The sequence below is a fragment of the Lonchura striata genome, chromosome 1, assembly GCF_046129695.1.
Source record: "Lonchura striata isolate bLonStr1 chromosome 1, bLonStr1.mat, whole genome shotgun sequence".
In the NCBI taxonomy this organism is placed as follows: Eukaryota; Metazoa; Chordata; class Aves; order Passeriformes; family Estrildidae; genus Lonchura; species Lonchura striata.
The window spans coordinates 61,556,321-61,574,894 of record NC_134603.1 but is presented as its reverse complement, the minus strand read 5'-3'; the positions used below and the strand labels follow the sequence as shown (position 1 = coordinate 61,574,894).

Here is an 18,574-nt window from a genome sequence, read left to right as displayed (position 1 = left end):
ACAGCAGCTATGCTATAGAAAGCTGAATCCAAACTTTATCTAGTGCAGTAAAATCTGAGTTACAGAGGCTCTGTCTTAGAGGAGGAGACTAATAAAATGTACTGATAGGTTAGACCAGCAAAGAGTGGCTATAACTACTGCCTGTAAGTGTATTACAGATTTATATGCAAGGGAAAGAGAAATTACTAACTGGAACACTGGATGTCACAAGAACAAATGGGTATGAACTGGTCTTGAAAGTGTTTGAGATGAGGGCTATTATGGTCCTGCCCTTCAGCAAGAGGTACAGGAAAACAGTATATTTAGTGTAAGATGGATCTAGATGTGTTTTAGGGAAGAAGGTATACAGAGCATTTGCTCCTACAACAGCAGAATGATACCTTCAAAGCATCTCTGCAAGTCCCATGACTCAAAGATCCCAAAGGTTCATCTGCTTAGACAGCAGCATCCAAACTTAGAGAGTTTTGAACATCCTGACCCGTGTACCTCAGCAGCCCAGTCTCATCAGCACCAGTTCCATTTGAGGTAATGTGCCCAACCTTACTGGGGAGCAGAACTCTTCTCACATCTAGCATCACCAAGTAATTACAGAAGAGCATTTATTCAGCAGAGGCAGCCAGTGCTGAACCACCTATGTCAACAGGAACTTGCTCTCTTAGTAATACAGGACTTAGTCTTCAATGCTGTATTTAAACAGACAGCAATCTGACTTTATATGTCTGACCACTGTGCCTCCCAAAGCTTACTCCTGGATTTATTGCCTTGCTCTTGACTGCTCTGGTTAGCAAACTGCTCAAAGGTCTCCTCACACAACAGCTATACCTAAGTGCAAGCCAGATCTCCTCACAGAAGCTCTACATTTTACAGCCCATCAGCAGTGTGTAGCGGCAGAGAGATCAAGGAAAAAGGCAATTTTTATTCCTGAAAAACAAATGGTTTGCACAGTGGATTAAAAAAACTCACATGAAACATGCCAACTGAGACAGGAAAAAATCTCGTTGAATGTAAAGCATTGCCTTGTGTTTTCACCATGCAAAAACAGTCACTGTGCTGTCAATTTACACAAAGCTTTCAGCCACACAGTTACATACTGAGCATCTGTACTCAAGATATATGCCTTCTACCTGTGCAGTGCTTCTGACCTCTGAAGTGTCTCCATGCAAGGGACTGGAAAACCCGTAGATAGAAAAAGCACTCTTTTACAAAACTCACTGCCTTCACCGTAAAAAATTAATTGACTTGGACTGGTGTAAACGCTCCGGCTGTACATGCTGGGCTTCCATTCAGTAAAAATTAAACACAACCCTTAAAATTAATAGAAGAGATGATCTCTTTGCTTTCTTTCCCAACCACATTCACGCCGGCTGATTAGTGAATAATAAAAAATCACGCCGGCCAGTGACAAACCCTGTGGCAGCGGTCCTCGACGCCCCTGGGGACCCTCTCTGCTCCACTCGCCCATCGGCGCTATCCCCGCACGCCTGTCGCCAGCAGCCCGGCCCGCCCGGGACCCCGCACCGCTCTCTGCGGGGGCGGCCCCGCCGTGAGGGCGGGCGCTGCCGCCGCCGCTGCCCTGCCCGCCGAGCGAGGAGAAGCCCCTTACCTCCCCTCCGGTCCCGGGGGAGGGGGCTGCTATCACGTGTGCTTCCTCCCCCATCTCTCTCTCCCTCTCCCTCCTCCTCCTCCCCCTCCGCGGCGGCGGCGGCGGCGGCAGCAGCCTCTCGGCTCCGCTCCCTTTGTTGCAGGCGGAGCGGCGGCGCTGCCGGGCGCCGCGCACAAAGGAGCGCGGCCGGGCGAGGCGGCAGCGTTGTGCGGACGGGCGCGGACGGAGCGCGGCCCCGGCGGGGACAGCCCTGCCCGCGCCCCGGCGGCGGCGGCGGCGGCGGGTCCGTGCGGCCGCTGCGGCGGGGATGCTGAAGGTGCGCTCCGGCGCGGCGGAGAAAGGAGGGTCCCGCCCGGGCGGCGCCGCGGGCTCCGGTTGATGCTGCGGGCCTGCCGCCGCCATCCCGCTGCCGCCGGCGCTACTCCTCGGCCGCCCCTCGCCATGCTGGGAGAGAGCCCGGCCGCCACCCGGCCGCTCCTGCGGGCGGGACCCCCGCTGGCGCTCTGCTACACCTCCGCCCTCCTGGTGCTCGCCCTCTCCGCGCTGCCCACCGGCCGCGCCTCTCATCCCTTGCCCGGCTCCGAGTGCCAGGGCGGCGGCAAGGGGAAAGGCATCAACTGCTCAGGTAATGCTCCGCCGGCTCCCGCCCCGCGCCCACCCCTGCGGGCAGCCCACGCGTGCACGTGGAGGGAGGGCTGAGCGCGGCCCCCCTGCTCCGCCCGGCCCGGCCCGGCCCGCCGTGGCGCTGCGGGCGGCGGAAAACAAAGGAGCGGCGCCCGCCCCGGCCCCGGGTGCGGCGAGCCGGCTCCCCGGCCGGCGGGGAGATGCCGCTCTCCGGGGTGCGGGGAGCCCCCTCTCCGAGGTCTCCCCGCTGAAGGAAAGGGCTTTGCCGCCGCCTCTCGGCTTTTGTTGCTCCCGCTGTCCCCCGCCGCGGCGCCGGCAGGTGCGCGCCAGCCGCCCCGGGGGCTGCCCGCATCCCGCCCCCTCCTCCGCCGTCCTCCCCTCCCGCTGCCCCGTGCCCGTCCTGCCGCTAGCAGAGGGAGCGAGCCGGGTGGCAGCCGTGAGCGCAGCCCCTGATGGCTCACACGGGCTGTTTCTTGGGTCTCACTCTTGCTGCGAGCAGCCCAGCCACGGGGTAGCCTCTCCGCCCGTCCGTCTGCCGGCTGTCGTAGAGATTCACTCTGGATGAGGTGTAGGCAGCAAAACACCCCGCGATGTGCTGAACAATAAGCTTTCTTAGTTTTTTTTCCTGCTTTGATTTCATGACTTATACATAATATGCATAATTATGTGCTGGTGTTGTAAGGTTGCAATGTGGTTTGGTATGACAGGAGCATGTTTTCTTAGTTTTGAAGGATGTGATGGTTTTGGAGTAGAACAAAGTAAATACATAGAATATAAAGTTTACAGTTTTTAAGAAAGATTTGTTTGCTTTCTAAAACTACTATTTAGAAAAAGGAATTTATTTTTTTCTCAGAAGAAATGGCTGTGGATGCCTCCTCCTGCCTTTTAAAATGATAGGTTTATTCCACTACACGGATCACCAGCGAGAGCTGTACAAAGTGCCTTCTCCAAGGTGATGAAGGTTTCTTGCCCTGTGCTCAGAGCCCCCCACTCCCATTGTCTTCAGTGGGTTTGGAAGGCAATTTGCACGGTGGAAGGAACTCTTGGTACCTTCCAGGGTAAGGTCCCCAAACTGTACCAGAGATTTCAAGAAATGAGTGAACAGAAGAGTGATCGTCCTGCCAATTACATTTTACAATACGGATAATGCTGCTAAAGCAGGCTATCAAATTCACAAAGCAGCAAACTGTGGCAAAATGGTCTTGCAATATAATAAATCTGCTACGCATTCTTGAAATGCTCCTCTTCATTTTACCCAGTTTAGATATACACTGTGTTACTGTGTGATACCACAATGGTACTGTTTTGCTGCTGCTGCCTGACTTTTCATTTTATTTGTATGAATATGATGGTTATTTTTAAAGAGAGGTTAATAGGTTAACGTGTCACTGGCGTTAGCGGCTTACCCATCAGAGACATATAGGTCATTAGACCATGGCATGAACATAAATCAGTGAGATTAAATATGGAAGACTGCTGAAATGTATGAGGAAGTTTCTAAGATGATGTGGAACACAGGAATATCATTATTTAGAAACCATCACAGAAAGAGAGCTTTCCAGACTGGAATTAGAAAACCGTATGCTATATTGAAGACATTAAGCATGATTCTGTTCTAACAAAAATAGGCACAAGCAAATGTATGCACTATATACATACTTGTGGCAGGCACTCTTTTCAGGGTAACTCCAAAAATATGGAAGGAAAATTTTGTTTCAAATGCAGTGGTCAGATTCTGCTATGTGTTAACTGTTTCATGCAAAATGGCAAGGTTTCAGTACTCAACTTTATTTTGAAAGACCTAACATCAACACACCATATCTGGGTCAGATTTTCCCCTCACTTACCTTTGCACAGCTTCATTAACTTTTACTGAAGGAGCTACTCCCTGAAAAGGATGAGTTTCCTGTATTTACACATGGGGCCAGATGTTGGCATTAGCACCCTTCTCAGCACACTGCTACGATGTACATTTCTGTTTCTACTGAAAGTTAAATTTCAACACTACTACTACTTCTTCAAATGACTGGACTCTCTAATTTTTTTTACATATTCAAAGAAGCAAAATACTTCTCCTTTCTTCTGCTCTTTTGCAAATTTAATATGTGCATCAGTCTGACCTGCTGCCTTAACAGGTTTTTTGCGCTTCTTGAGATGGTTCCTGGGCTGGCAACATTTTATCATTGTTAGATTATATAGCTATCTTTATTTATTTGTTGTTTCTTTTCAGAAATGCTGAAATTCTCTCCTTTATTGCTACAGAATATGCTGCTTAAGAAAGGGTTTGCTGTAACAAAAGAACATTACAAGGCGGAGGACACAGGCAGACAACATGAACATTGAGATGGCTTTTTCAGCCTTGATTCTGCTCCTTTGGCACATGCATTGCAGCTTGGCCTTTTGTTAAATTACGATATAATTGCATCATCCCTGGCCAGGGGAAGAACATTTGATAAAGTGATTAGAGCAGGAAACAGAGAATTAAGACGTATCTGGAGTTAATTGACAATGTGGACTTCTGTATGTTTGTTCATCTGTCAGTCCATACTTTGCTAAACTAATGAAATAAAATAATGAAATAAAACAACACTGGTTTACCCAGAATAACCCTGTTTTACCCCAGTGGGGTAAAAACAAAACAGTTATTTCTTTCTGGACAAGAGAGTCCTAGGATGATGTTTTGGAGATGTTATATTATTCCCAGCGCTGCCTGTAGTCTTCTTCCGTAACATTCCCAATACTCCCTGGCTGTCCATGTGCTGGTGGTGTAGTGTTGTGCTCAGGCTCTGGGGTAGCTGTGTCCTTAGTAAGGGGGCTGTGAACTACAGGGGGTTACACACATCCCATGTGTGAAGGTAAGCACAATGTGTAGTTCCTTCCCGAGCTCCTAAACCGATGGTGCTCTCGGGCTGCACATGGGATCATCAGCTTCCGTGTTAGCCTGGTTGAATCTCTGGTGTGGGATATGCTCTGGTCACCTGTGGAGCCACAGGGGTTGTAGTTGGATCAGAACTGACCAAACGCTGCAGATGTAGGTGGAAGCTCCACAGACTCAACAAGAGATATTGCTCAGTGCACTGGTCTGGGTGTGTGCACCTGGGATTTTAGTAAACAGGGATACGCTTGTGTTGTAAGCCTTTCAATGTGCTGGTCCCTCATGTGATAAAATAGACTTGCTAGGAATGATTCTATGACTCTCACAGAGTGTATGCTGCCCCTGCTTTTCTTAAGACCTCTGTGAATGAAGTGAGTAAAAATACAGTTGTTTCACGACAGCTTTTTGAGGATTGAATATCAAGATGAGATCCTGTTTAAATGCAAATTTGGTGCATTTGTTTCCATTACTTTCTTAGATGCCTTCATGTCTGTCCTCCAGATCCTGTAGCAGGAATCCCCCAGGCTTACTATTGATGGACACCTATTACAGTGCTGTTGTAGCTGTTTTTCCTTAGGACATGAGGTCTAGATCTACTCCTATCTGGTATGGCTACACTGAAGCCTTAAGATAATTAGTGAGTTGGCCAAAATTAGTTTTGTGTGCACTATTTCTCACTCTATACTATTGTGTTGTCTGCAGCTTGGATCCAGGCTGTCCCTGCTGTAACAAGGGAGAGTGAACACAAGCATGTAGCTCCCTTGGCCCAGTCCACGTGGCAGATGTGACTGTGGATTTTGGAGGATATAAACCTCAGGCGCTGCTGGTCTCTGGAGCTCAGCCGTAGTTTCTGCCTGGGCTCAGTGGGGGCTCTGTGAACCAGAATGAGATGTGGCCTCAAGACTGGCTTTCATCTGTGCTTATCAGCTAGAACAGACATACCCTTTGTGCTTTTTGCTCAAATTAAGTGGATGAGGGGTTTTGTTTGCGATATCATTCTAAGTTACACAGAGCAAAACCAATTTGTGCTAAAGATATGCAGCCACGTTGGTGAGAACATTAAGAGCAAGGGATGTAACAGATATACAGGTTCAGGTAAATTATCATACTTTAAGAATTACATGTTGTTTTGTGTTTGCATAGTTACACTTGACCTGAAATGGTAGACAGGACTAGAATTATTGGTTACTTTATCTAAGATACTATGAGTTATATTCCTGTAAATGAATTATAACAGTCACGCCAAATAAAATGTGATACATGTTTGTGCCAATCGAACTTCTGAAGTAAATGATCTAAACTCAATCAGGTTACATGCCACTTTGAGAAACTATCATAAGGCATGAATATAAATCAACTATAAGTAAAAAGTAAACACAATTATTAAAAAGATATATTAAAACTCAGATAGTAGCATGCATATATTTGTTTCCCTTTAGTGTAATTGCCTAGACATGAAATGTCCTTGCAATACAGATTCTCATGCTGATTAAAGATCCAAAAGGTAATTAAAGTAGAATTGAAAGTGTCAGAATAGCAGAAAATCATCTTGTAACAGGTGTCACTCCATCATTGTCACTAGTGGGAACTGGTAGTGTGATGGAGCAATTGAGGCTTGACTGAGGGGATTGGATTGAATCCAATTTCTTTATTGGTTTTTTGAAAAGAGAAATAAAGAAGCTGTGTTTGTTGTGGAAAATACAGCAAAGGAAACATTCTTTCTGCACCAAGATCTCTTGGATAATTCCTATTAAGGCGAAAACAAGAATTCTAGTCATTTTCTTCCTGTTGATGTAAGGATAAATATTTTATACTTTTATCTTGTCAGTTTTCTTCTGGAGTTGACAGTAGACTGGATAAATGGGAGAGTTAATATTTACTTGGACTTGAGAAAAAAAAAAAGTTGTGGCCAAGAACTTTGAGTAGAGAGCTACAAATGCAGAGAATCCAACCAACATTGACAGGAGCCTGTACCCTTTTCATCTAAAGAGATCATTACATTCCACCATTGATCCATCAGCTGAAAGCACTTGTGACTTTTCCAGCCTGGGGTCAGACTTTGGTGAGTGTCCACTAAGCAGACAGTGGCAATAGTTCCCTGGATAACAGTAGAAGCAAGGAAGAATTTGTGGAAGGAAGAATGCTGAGCATCAGGAATGTTGAAAAAGGATCTATTCTTCTGACTTGAGGCTCCTGCATATCCTCCTCACTGTGACCTCACATGTGCTGAGGAACAAGAGTGGAGACAAGGGACATGTTGGTATTACTGATGTGGAGCATTACTGACTCTAATGCTCAGTAGAACTGAAGACTGAGGACATTCTTTGTAGAAACACTCTTTAAAAAAATTGTTCTTTCCCAAAAATAGCTTTAAATAATAAGAAAATGATAATTAAATACTATGGTGGAAACTAAATAATCCCTTCTAATTGCTGTAGTTCATTCCTAGATCATCTTTAAATTCTAACAATTTAGAAATATAGAGAAACAGAAGAAGAAAAAGAGAGAGTGTGGGGGAGTGGAGCTATATTTTGTGGAACTCCAAAGTGTGTAAAGAAGAGCTTTTTTCAGTAAATCAGTTGATAATACATTTTATTTTATGAAACCATTTCTTGGTCTTCTTTATATATTTTTCTTTCACAAAAGGATAAAAAGTTACAGACAAAATCTGATTAGGAGTAAGCTCAGCAGTCAAAACTGATCTGATGAAATTAAAGTTTCCTGGAGAACCTGAAATCTGTTTATTTGTCTTGATGAACATCTACAGTGTATCTTTGGTTCTAATTTAGTTCACAGATGGCTTCAGGAGGATGTGAAAGCAGAATTATTTAATCTTACATTATTAGGACTGTATCTAGTGGTGCCATTAGTTGAGCCATTAGGTATCTAGGATTTATGGGTCATATGTTTTACTACTTGTTTGTTTATTTTAAAGGAGAAAAATTTCCAGGTCTTTTTTTCTCTTTAAGATTATTGCCAGGGAACTTCTGTCAAGATGCCGATGAAAGTCTTTGCTACAAGAGTACCTGTAAGACTTCAGTTCTCACTGACCCGGTTACATCCCCAGACCTGGCTGGTTGGGAGCTGGTAGACAGATCAGGCTCTACATGCATTTGCATATCTATTGATGTGAATTTCTCTGTTTAAGAGAGCAATTTAATGTTACACTGATATCAGTGTTCAATTTCTTCTAAGTTGCTCTAAAATTGCCTCACTGGTCATAGTGTAGTTTGTGAGGAGGCAGTGTTTGACTAGCAAATCGGGATTTATTTTAGGATAATTTAAATTCTCATTACAGTAGATAGTTTCTAAGGACTGAAAAGGCAGGACTTTTCTGATAATAGATTATGTGTTACAGAAACACTATTTAAAGGATTTGGTTTAGAATAAAACTAAACCTCTGTAATACCTCTCTTTTGATTTCGTATTATAAAAATAAATTTAGTTGCAGTTACAGTCTTGAAACACCCACATTATATAACTATGTTCAAGCTGGCAGGATCCTCATGCATGGTTCAAAAAGAGTGTTAATTAAGACCAGCAGGAAAACATGTAAAAATTAAAGGGAAGAAAATCTGGAACAAGACAAAACTGTCAGTAATTTTTTTTGAAGTGATCTGATTTGTCTTGGTAGGTACTGGGTCTTCTCCACCTTTTCCTATTAGGCTGATACCTCGGCATGCTCCTATGTATCTTAAATAAGTGCAAAACTCTCTGTACTTCTGTAAGATGAATAGACAGAGAGAGCAGCCAAAGAAGAGAGAAGGTACAATGTCGACAAACAGACAAAAGGATGTTTAGGACATGAAATGGTTCTTCTCAGGTCTTGTCTGGAGGCCAAAACCTCCTGAAATCTGGCTCTGCCTGGCTGCAAAGCTGTCGGCAGCCTCATTCCAGTTGCCTGGCTCGCTGGCAGGCAACAGCAGTGTTCCTCAAGGGAAGGCCCTGGGGCATCTCCTATGCCTAACTTGAGTCTCATGCGGTCCATGTGGAAGCAGATGGGCTGAATGGGGGCAGTCAGGCAAGCCAGAGAGTTGGAACTGTGCAAACTCTGGTTAATCTACCCTTGATCGCCGCAGTGTGTTTGAGGGCAACACAAAATGCACGTCTTTAGGGGCTCCAGTTGCTTCATTCCATATTCAGCCCTGATTGTTTCTTCTCTTTCCAGCTTCAGGAGTCTGACACAGGTCAGTGTTCACCTGTGGCTGACAAAAAAATGCTGCTTTAGGAAGTGTTTTAACCAGTCTCAGCTATTAACTGAGGAGAGCAGTGCACGTGGTGAGGGGAGAAGGGACATAGCCCCCCATGAAAACGTGCTGCCACACCTGCCTGTCTATGGCTATAGAAAACCTCCTGCAAACACACAGATTTCAGCAGTGGGTGACAAAGTGTCCTGTTGCTTAAGCCTGAAGTGTATGGAGGAGTTTGTTGTACCTCACAAGAGATTTATGTGCTTTCTTTCCTATTCACAGAAACTTCATGCATGACTACAAAGAACGAGTGTTTGGATAAACATCATTTGCAGAAGTGGCGCTATTTTCTCAGAAATTTTGAACTGAACAAGATTCTTACCCAGGGCAACAGAAAAGCTTGAGAGATGGGATAGTTAAAGGTGTTCGTGCATGTACCAAAACTGTTCAGAATAGTCTAAGCATTCAGAATGAATGAGCGCTTTTGAAAATTCAAGTTTAAATCCTTAAGGACGTCCATAAAACACATGAACAAGTTATCAAATCTTTAGCTGGTTGGTGTAGACAGCTAAAACAGAGCTTTCAACAGGTATTTCCATAGAAAATTTGATAAAAAATTGTGGCTGGATAGCAGTTTGTTGCTTTAAAAATTCAGGGAAGCATTGATCTAATGAAATGTTTACATTTTGCTAATTAGTATTGACTCTGATTGTGTGCTGCCTCTGCCTGATCCCTCTGGGAGAGACAGAGGTCAGTGTGTTGTGCCAATTGGGTTCTCCAGAGAAGCAAAGAGAAGCAAAATATCCTTAGACTAAGGAAAGAAATGGGTGCCCTGTCCCCTCCCCAAGCAATATTGCCACATGCAGTGGGCAGATGAATGGTTCTTTTCCTGAAGCACCACCTCTCTCCCAGAGCTTTTTCTTCATCCTTCTCCTCTCCCAGAATTTTGCTGAGACAATTCTGTGAGGCAGAGTTTTTTCTTGCTGTCTTGATTGGAAGTATAATTTTATGGAAGTATCATTTCAGGGTTATAAAAGTGAAAATAAAACAAGCAAGCTCCTGTTGAGGTTATAGAATTGTTTTGTCATATAAAACATGGGGTTGGGAAGGCAATTTATTTTATTGTATTTCTTCTCTGTTTTAACTGCAAAGGGTGTCCTTTTCTTCACTTCTGCAGGTATTTACACCTACAAAACGATGTCTTTGTGAAAATAGTTAAATGTGTTTGAAATGTGCAAAACTGATTCTGTACTGTAAGAAATACTATTTTTCATGTGACAAGCAAGTGGCTATAGTAGGGATGAAAAAAATTTTGGCTAGAAAATAGAAAGAACAGATACCTTTTTTTTTTTTTTCCTGCTCTTTGTTAAAACCTCTGTCTGCAATATGGAGCAGTTATCCAGGTGAAAGAACACAATCTCCACATTTGCAAGTGATATTCATGCTGCTGACTGCACAAACAAAGAGGATCACTGGAATCAGACTCTGAATTTGAGTGTTTTGGGTGATTTATCTACCAGATGGTAAATGCAGTCCAATGTAAAAAATTAGTCTGGGAGCAGGGAATCAATCATTCAGCACACTGATCAGCAAAGGGATTTGGGTGTTATAGCAGAAAAATTAATGAGCTGGCAATCCACTGCAGAGCAGCATTAAAACAAAAGATACTACACTATAATAAAAGAGTCTTCACCCAGAAGACAAAAGAGATGAGCATCCTGCTTTATTAGACACTTGATAAGTGTAATCTAAAGCAGTGTATTATATACCAAGCCCCTTATATTATTCAAACATAATTACTCAAAAATTCAGTATCAAAATATGGAAATCAGAGTTAATTTGGAAAAGTGAAGCTTTAGACTGCTTTCACAGTTCTTTCTCAAATACACAGGTTTTTCTATCACAGGAGTTACTTACTAGTATTCTGTATTATGGTAATAGATATTTCTGTTCTATTTAAAATCACCCTACTGTGCATTCAGAATTACTTAATGGAAGATTATAAGATACCAATACTAGCGTTATGTCATAATTACATCTTTCTTTAAAAGTCTTGAAAATGTGTCCCTAGCCTCTTTCAGTTACTCAGGCTACAAGAGATCAGAATAGTTTTACCACCAAAAGCTCTTAATGACTTTTCTCTGATTTTCCTTGTGAAGCATTCAGTCACTATCTAGAAAAGACTAAGAAAAGGTGGCTTCTGTGCTCATTCATTTTCCACTGTTAAGATGTTTCTGTTGGTTTTGTTTTGTTTTATTTTTAATTGTAGGATTAGGTGGAGGATAGGCTGTTTGGGAAATGCCATGACGTACATGCAATTTCTATAGGGTGGAAGTGCAGCAGCAAGGTCTGGCTGTGTTGGTGTGGGGCCACTTGACAGGGAAAACCTGTCTTTTGGTCCCCTTTCCACCTTTAGGGATCAATGCATCTCTGTGACTGCAGGTAACTGAAAGAAATAGGTTGTAACATCTCTCTTTTCTACTGTGGAAAGCAACCAGAATCTGCTGTTATGTGTCCTCTGTGAGTAAATGCTTTTATTTCTGAAAAGAGTCAATGAGATTTGAGACCTTTATGCCATATTGTCCTCTGATTTTGGTATATATATATATATATTTTTTTTTTTTATCTTGTGGGTGAGGATGGGTAGGTTGATAACTAACAAAGCACATAACAAAAATCTCATGTTAATAATGCAAATCAAATTGTCTTTCATTTTCTTAGTATTTCTTAGTATTTCCCCATGAATAACTTATTTAAAAAGATTTCTACAAACAGGGGAAGGGAGCTGATGGTCTGACTTCCTGAACAGTAGAGCAAAGCCCACTACCTAAGGATTTTTTCCAGAATTGCTAACCACTGATTAAAATCAACAGGAGCTCTCAGATCATGATCCTTGTGAAAATCAGGTTTCTCTTTGATCAGAGAAAGGAGTGAGAACCTGTAAATTTTAGTCTCATACAGCTCTACAGATTGGAGGTGTAGAAACAATGATATTCCATTGGCTTGCCTCCAAAGCTGTACCAAAGTCATGGGCTCAGTTGCTGCCATTTCTCCAGGCTACACGGATGTGTTTATATCCAGTTCAGCCTGGGTTTACTAATGAACTGTACCTCAGTCAGTGGTTGTGTACCCCAGGACTGAATTGTCCTTCTATTGCATTTCAGAGGTGTGGGTGTGAGACAAAAGGCAGAATTCAGTCATACCTGTAAGCTTGTTAGTTTTTTTTTATCCCTCTTGCTATTTTTATATGAAGATTTGTGCCCGCTAAATTTTTTTTCCCTGTCATTTTGAGTGTGCACAGCACTGTTAAAAACAGCTGAGGCCGTGAAGCGAGTGCGGCTGTGGCCCTACGTTCGAAGAGAAAACACCGATGAAATTCAGATTAGCAGCGACACAAGGTCTCCCAGCGCCCCGGCAGTGAGGTGGCGCCGAGCAGGGATGATAACCCGCCTGGAGCCCCTCCTCACCCCAGCCCCCGGCCTGGCTGGCCGTGCCGGGGGAGGACGAGGTTCTGCTCCTTGCGCACCCTCCAGCTGTGCGACACCCGGCAAAGTCAGGATGTCCTTCGGCAGCATCTGGGCGAGGGCGGAATGACAGCAACCAGGCAAAGCTCCTTGGCTCTCTGCTGTCCAGCAGGTAGTGGCGGCTAATTGACGGCAATTAGGAAGTGTCCCTCGAGAGCTGTAAGGTGACACCAGGCGTGTTTTGGCAGTGTCCGCTGGCTGCGCTGCCCGGCCCCGGAGCCGCCGGGAAGACAGCTCGTGAGCGCTCTAATCCAGCGTTACATTTGCCGAGGGAATCCCCAGCAGGCAAGCGTGAATAATTTCCACCTGCTTCGAACTGTGTGAGTGGCATGATGGGAACAGGGAGAGATGGATGAATATGTTGGAAAAGAGGTGGCCTTCTGTCTGTCCCTTAGAAAAGGCTTGTTTCTGACTCTGAAATGCTGGGCATCACAGGTCCGGTCCGGTCCAGCGGCATTGTCCAGCTTGCTGCTGTGGTGGGATACAGAGATGCTGCCAGCCCCGAGCAAGCTGGAATTTCACCAGTTCTCCACAAACCTGGCGGCTCTTCCAGCCCTGTGCCAGCCATCGTTGCCAGAGGTGATGAAACAGGACAGCATTCCTTGCTTTATGTGTGCCATGCTGTAGCCCAACTATAAACCCCCAGCCCCTGAAAATCCTTTCCAGGCTGGCAAAGGGGTTTAGCAGGAGCTCTGGGAATTGTGTTTGTCCTGGTGTTTCAGTATGGATAAACGAGCAGGCAGAGAGGAAATATTAGCTATAGATTTATCTGACAAGAATGCATATAGGAGAAAAATGTCATTTCAGTAAGCTGGGCAATGATTTGGTTTTTTGAAGCGTAATAGAGTTGTTAAAGTTTGAAAGGAAGGGAGCTGGCTGCTCAGTTTCTTCCTGGCTTCTGTAATTTACTGGAATTACCAGAACTCATTAAGAAACCTAAATGATCAACCAGGGGCTTGTTTGTTTGTTTTCTCCCTGTGACTTCTATGCGGCTGGTTATTTTGTTTCTTTTCCAGTGGTTTTCTGACTGTTTAATTACAGTTTTCAAAACTATACCTAAATAGCATAGTGTATGGGTGTTCAGAAGAGAGAGTTTCTGCAAACCTAATTATGCTCCAGCATCATTCATACTGCTGATGTTTCAGGGATATTACCCAGGAGTTAATTTATTTCCTTTTTCTGTATACAAAATAGGAATCTAATATTATTTTACAAAAGTTTGTGTATTGTAAGAATGCACCACAATGATTTTTTAATTTATAGATCTGCTAAAGGATTTTTAATGAGAGTGAAGTGCGAGAGAAAACTGAGGTTTTCAGCTTAATTTGGAAACTATGAGATCTATCATTTTAATCTCTTACATGGAGAATATCCTCTTGTTGGAATTAATTTCTATTTAGTATTCTAAAAGTGAAAAGGTACTTAGTTCTTTGAAATCAGTAACCACTTAAGATGTTTTTGTAAATTCTTGATTTTGATGTAGTCTGGCAGGCTCTGTGGTGCATTTCCCTCTAAGTACGTTTTGAAGAGTATTCCTGTTGTTTTCTTTTTGAAAATGTCTGTAGCTTTAGAAGGTGCAGTGTTGGCTCTAAATTCTTTCAGACCACAAATAACTGCAGCAGCCTTTTTTTTTTTTTTTTTTTGTTGGATATCTCACGTTTAGGCAAGCGGGTGTTTCATTTCCTATGTCTAGTAAAGTTCTGCAACTTGCAAACAGCTATTTCTTTCTGTTCCTGTAAATAGAACATTCCCACAAAAGAGCTGTCATAGATGCTGACTGTCATGCTGACAGTGTGTCATCCCTGTGCTAGGGGAGATCTGTCGTGGCATCTGGCCTCCTTGGTCACTGTTTCTGCACTCAGGCCTACGTCCCATTTCTTTTTGATTGATCCCACCATACATGTATTTTCTTGACTCTATCTTACCAATGGAATTAAAAACCTAGTTTAGAAATTTATTAAAGAGAACAAATATTAGGAATGTTATTGTAAACATTTTTACAATAATTTTGCTCTTTAAATTTCTGTATTCAGAAATTTCCCACCTCAGAATTATAATCAGTAACTTTTTTTGTATATAGTTTGAACCATCTCTAAAACTTATACATGGGCCAGATTAATCTGAAAATGACTTTACCCCCTTTTATTTATTTATTTATTTATTTATTTATTTATTTGGTGTTAGTTAGACTTTAAGTCTGTGAAAACTTGGATTTTAGGGAAACAGGGGATATGGACACATAGATTTTTTAAATAGAACTTGATACATTCATTGAACAGCTTCCACTGCTGTGAATTATTGCATTCCTGCTTGAATTGCTTTGAGGGAAAAAAAGCCTCCAGACGATGAGAAATACCCAATTAGTGAACATGTCTGGAAAATCTGATTTGAGAAACTTGTCTAAAATTGCACAAGAACATAAAAATTACATTTGCTCAAATAACATTAATTCAGGAATCTTTCTGTTTCCGATCGCTTGATTTGTGTTTTTAATATAGCTTTGCTTAACACAAGTTTCTTCAGGAAAAAAAAAAAGAGATCAAACCTCCCCACTAACAACTAAGGAAAAATGCAGACATTTCTAAGGATGGACTAATTTTTAAGTGGCTGTGAGGAAAGCTAAGACCATTATATCCTGGCAGAGACCTCTCACTTGAATTAATGGCATAATGGGTACCCCTGAAAGTAGTTCTTTATCAACCAGTCACCTGAAAATCAGACATGGAATTTTTCCACATATTTACTGGAAAAAGAAAAGATCTAGCAACCCTGTGCTGTCTCTCCAGGCCTGGGAGCCTGTGTTTTCCAGTGTCTGTCTTTTATCCATCCTTGCCTCTTCCACTCTGTGATCCCTCTCCTCTGGCTTTCCTGTGGTCTTCTTTCCACCAATGCTGTACCTGCCAGGTCTCTTTCCTGCACAGCCAGTTCTCAGTTTTGTACTTGGACTGTTTTCTGCTCTTGGGCAAGGACACCACTGAGACCATATGAATGTGACAAGTAGGACAGATATACAAGTTTGCCAGCACTGATTTTGAAAATGCTGAAGCCAGAGCTCACCTGGGACATCATTAAAAAGAGTGCATGAAAGGTGGAACCTGTGACCAGTTTTCCTGATGGCACTATAAGAGATAAACTTCTTAGAGCAGCTTAAAACTTAGGTGGGTTGGATGTATGTTCATATAGCGGAATAAAATGGTGTGAGCCTGGGAACTCACACCTCCTTTACTGCACCTTGTATCTCAGCTCCTGAATGCAAACATGCTCAAACACAAGAACACAATAGCTACAATTTGGCTACTTAAAAAACCCCAAACAACCGAACAAAACACTGTGAGTGCCCCAGCTTTGTTCTTAAAAATGACACAGCTGGAAATTTTATATGAAAACAATGAGCCTGCACACTATGAGCAACTTAAAACTTGATATTATTATGGAAAATGTTATACACCATTAACTAAAAATACAGTTTCCAGCTCTGTGTATTATTGCAGCTTTAGCATTAGAAAGTTGCATTAAAATCAAAGAACTCCACATTTGCTTGAGTTGTTCAGAAGTTAGAAAATCTCAAAATTTTGAACTGTAAAACTCATTTTCTTCAGTAAGTCAGATATCCTCATTTTCATGGGCATGTTTCTGAGATTCTTTCACAACTTACCCTAAAGAAGCTCTGAACAGATTTTTTTTTTTCCCATGGTCAGTAAGGCTGTCTTATTTCTTGCTGTGAAAAGGAAAATAATAGAAGTGAAACAAGTATTTATTCTATGTATCTTAGAAGCATCAGCTGAATAATATCATTAGATAACACTGAAAAACTGTCTCTGTTTTTGCAGAGCAGGAAGAGAAAGTTGTTGTTTAGTTTTGGAGAGTGGGTTCATCTTGGTTATTAAATGTGACAGAAATCCCACTTCAAAAAAGGCTTTTATGATAGAAGGTGTTGAAGATTGACCTTGCCAAGGGTTTCACCTACTTCAGCCTTCAATGCACCGTGCTCTCAACTGGCTTTTTAGCACTAGCTAAAAATTGAAGAACCGTAGTGCAGCAAATAGTGGATATTTTTTTATTAGTGTTATTTCTTGGTTCTTAGTGTCACCATCCAAGGAGCTGTTTGAGAAAAAACTGGACATGGCACTTAGTACCAAGCTGTAATTGACAAGCTAGAGATTGGACAAAGACTGGACTTGATGACCTTGGAGGCCTTTTCCAGCCTAAATGATTCTGTGATTTTATGATTCTGTGACAAGTACCAGATGGAACGAGACCATGAAGTGGAGAACGGGAAGGGATTGCAAGGGAATAGGAGTCCTTGTCCCTGTTGGCACCAGCAAGCTGCCTGCAAGCTGTACCCTTGCTCCACCTGGAGAAGGTCCTGGAGCAGGAATGCCAATGCTTCACTGCCCAGCTGGTGGGGCAGCATAAACTCCAGAGGTCAGCCAAAGAGGAGGATAAAACCTTTAGGAAAAAGTTTATACTTCTTTGCTTGACTAGAGGTGCATACATCCATTTTACATATGGATTAACTTTTGAGTGGATTCTCGGCATTTCTTCACAAACTCATACCCCTTAGTGAAATTTGAATGTCTCCCTAGCTTGGACAGACCTCATGGCAACCATAAATATGCCTTATGCCACAAATTTTCATCACTATATTGAAATAATGAATTTCAGTTTTTCTCTTTATGCAAAATGGGCAGAAATCTTGTGGAATAAAGAAATCTGTCCGAAAGAAAGAGTTTGTTCACTTTTTTGGAGCCTTTCATAGCTAGCATAGAAGCCCTGCTTATGATTCATCTTGTTTAATTTGCCTTATTCTTCATGTTACACTTCACTAAATATATTTACTTTATGCCTGCCATTACACATGACAGAATCTATCTACACAAAAGGAATTTTAACTGTGAGAAAGATTTTATAGACACAGAGTGAAACAGCAAAAGATGAGGTAGGAATCTAATGCAAGATGTTAAGCACTGTTGTTCCCAAAATTGAGGAGCAATTAAACTTTTTATTCCACTAAAAATGTGAAATCTGTAAGTGATATGGCAGCATAATGGGAAGCATCTCTTAATGGGCTTGTGCAGTTATTGCAAGTTAAAAGCAGTTGCATGTTCGGCTAACAAAATATGGGGAATGCATTTTTATTACATGGCACTGATAATGCAGTCACAAGAACAACAATATACATAATCCTCACAGAGCTATTAAAGATGTTATATTTTCTAAGAGGAGCAAGAAAACTGCTATAGAGAAAAGAAACCCTACTGGATCAATCCAAGAAAGCATGGCAACAAAAAAGGAAGAGCAACTGAGTTCACTTTGAATGACGAAAACAAAACAACCCCAAACAAACCAAAACATAAACCTTTTATCTCAGAGGAATCCTTTTTTTCTGAGTTCACATCTCTGAAAACACACTTGGTGGTAAATTTTAATCATCTAATCAAACAAGTAATAGAAACATGAATGATTTTTAACCTGCTGAAACTCATTGTCTCTTGGGGTCTGCTTCATCACCTGAGCTTACAAGATCTGCATCTGCCAGCTTGGCTTATGAGCACAAACCCCAAAGAAAAAAAGAGCTGTGTTTCTAAAAGAGCTGTGTGAGCCCTCTCCACTTTAGCAAGAGAGTTGATTCAAAACACGGCAAAAAAATATACCGGGGTTTTTATTTCTCTCTTTGTGTTTATGGAAACAGCCTTTCCAGGCACTGGACAATAGGGAAACAGAGGACACAGTGGCTGTTTATCCATCTACTTCCACC

The 18,574-nt window shown here is 42.4% G+C and overlaps 1 protein-coding gene across 1 annotated transcript in view; it reads left to right on the top strand.

Annotated features, from left to right (window-relative positions):
• The first annotated feature begins 1,966 nt into the window (after positions 1-1,966).
• The window catches only part of TMEFF1 (transmembrane protein with EGF like and two follistatin like domains 1), a 117,536-nt gene continuing 100,928 nt past the window's right edge, over positions 1,967-18,574 (top strand). The window contains exon 1 of the mRNA XM_021528716.3: positions 1,967-2,228. Coding sequence (XP_021384391.3) covers positions 1,982-2,228 — 247 coding nt within the window. The 5' untranslated portion in view covers positions 1,967-1,981. The remainder of the gene's footprint in view (positions 2,229-18,574) is intronic.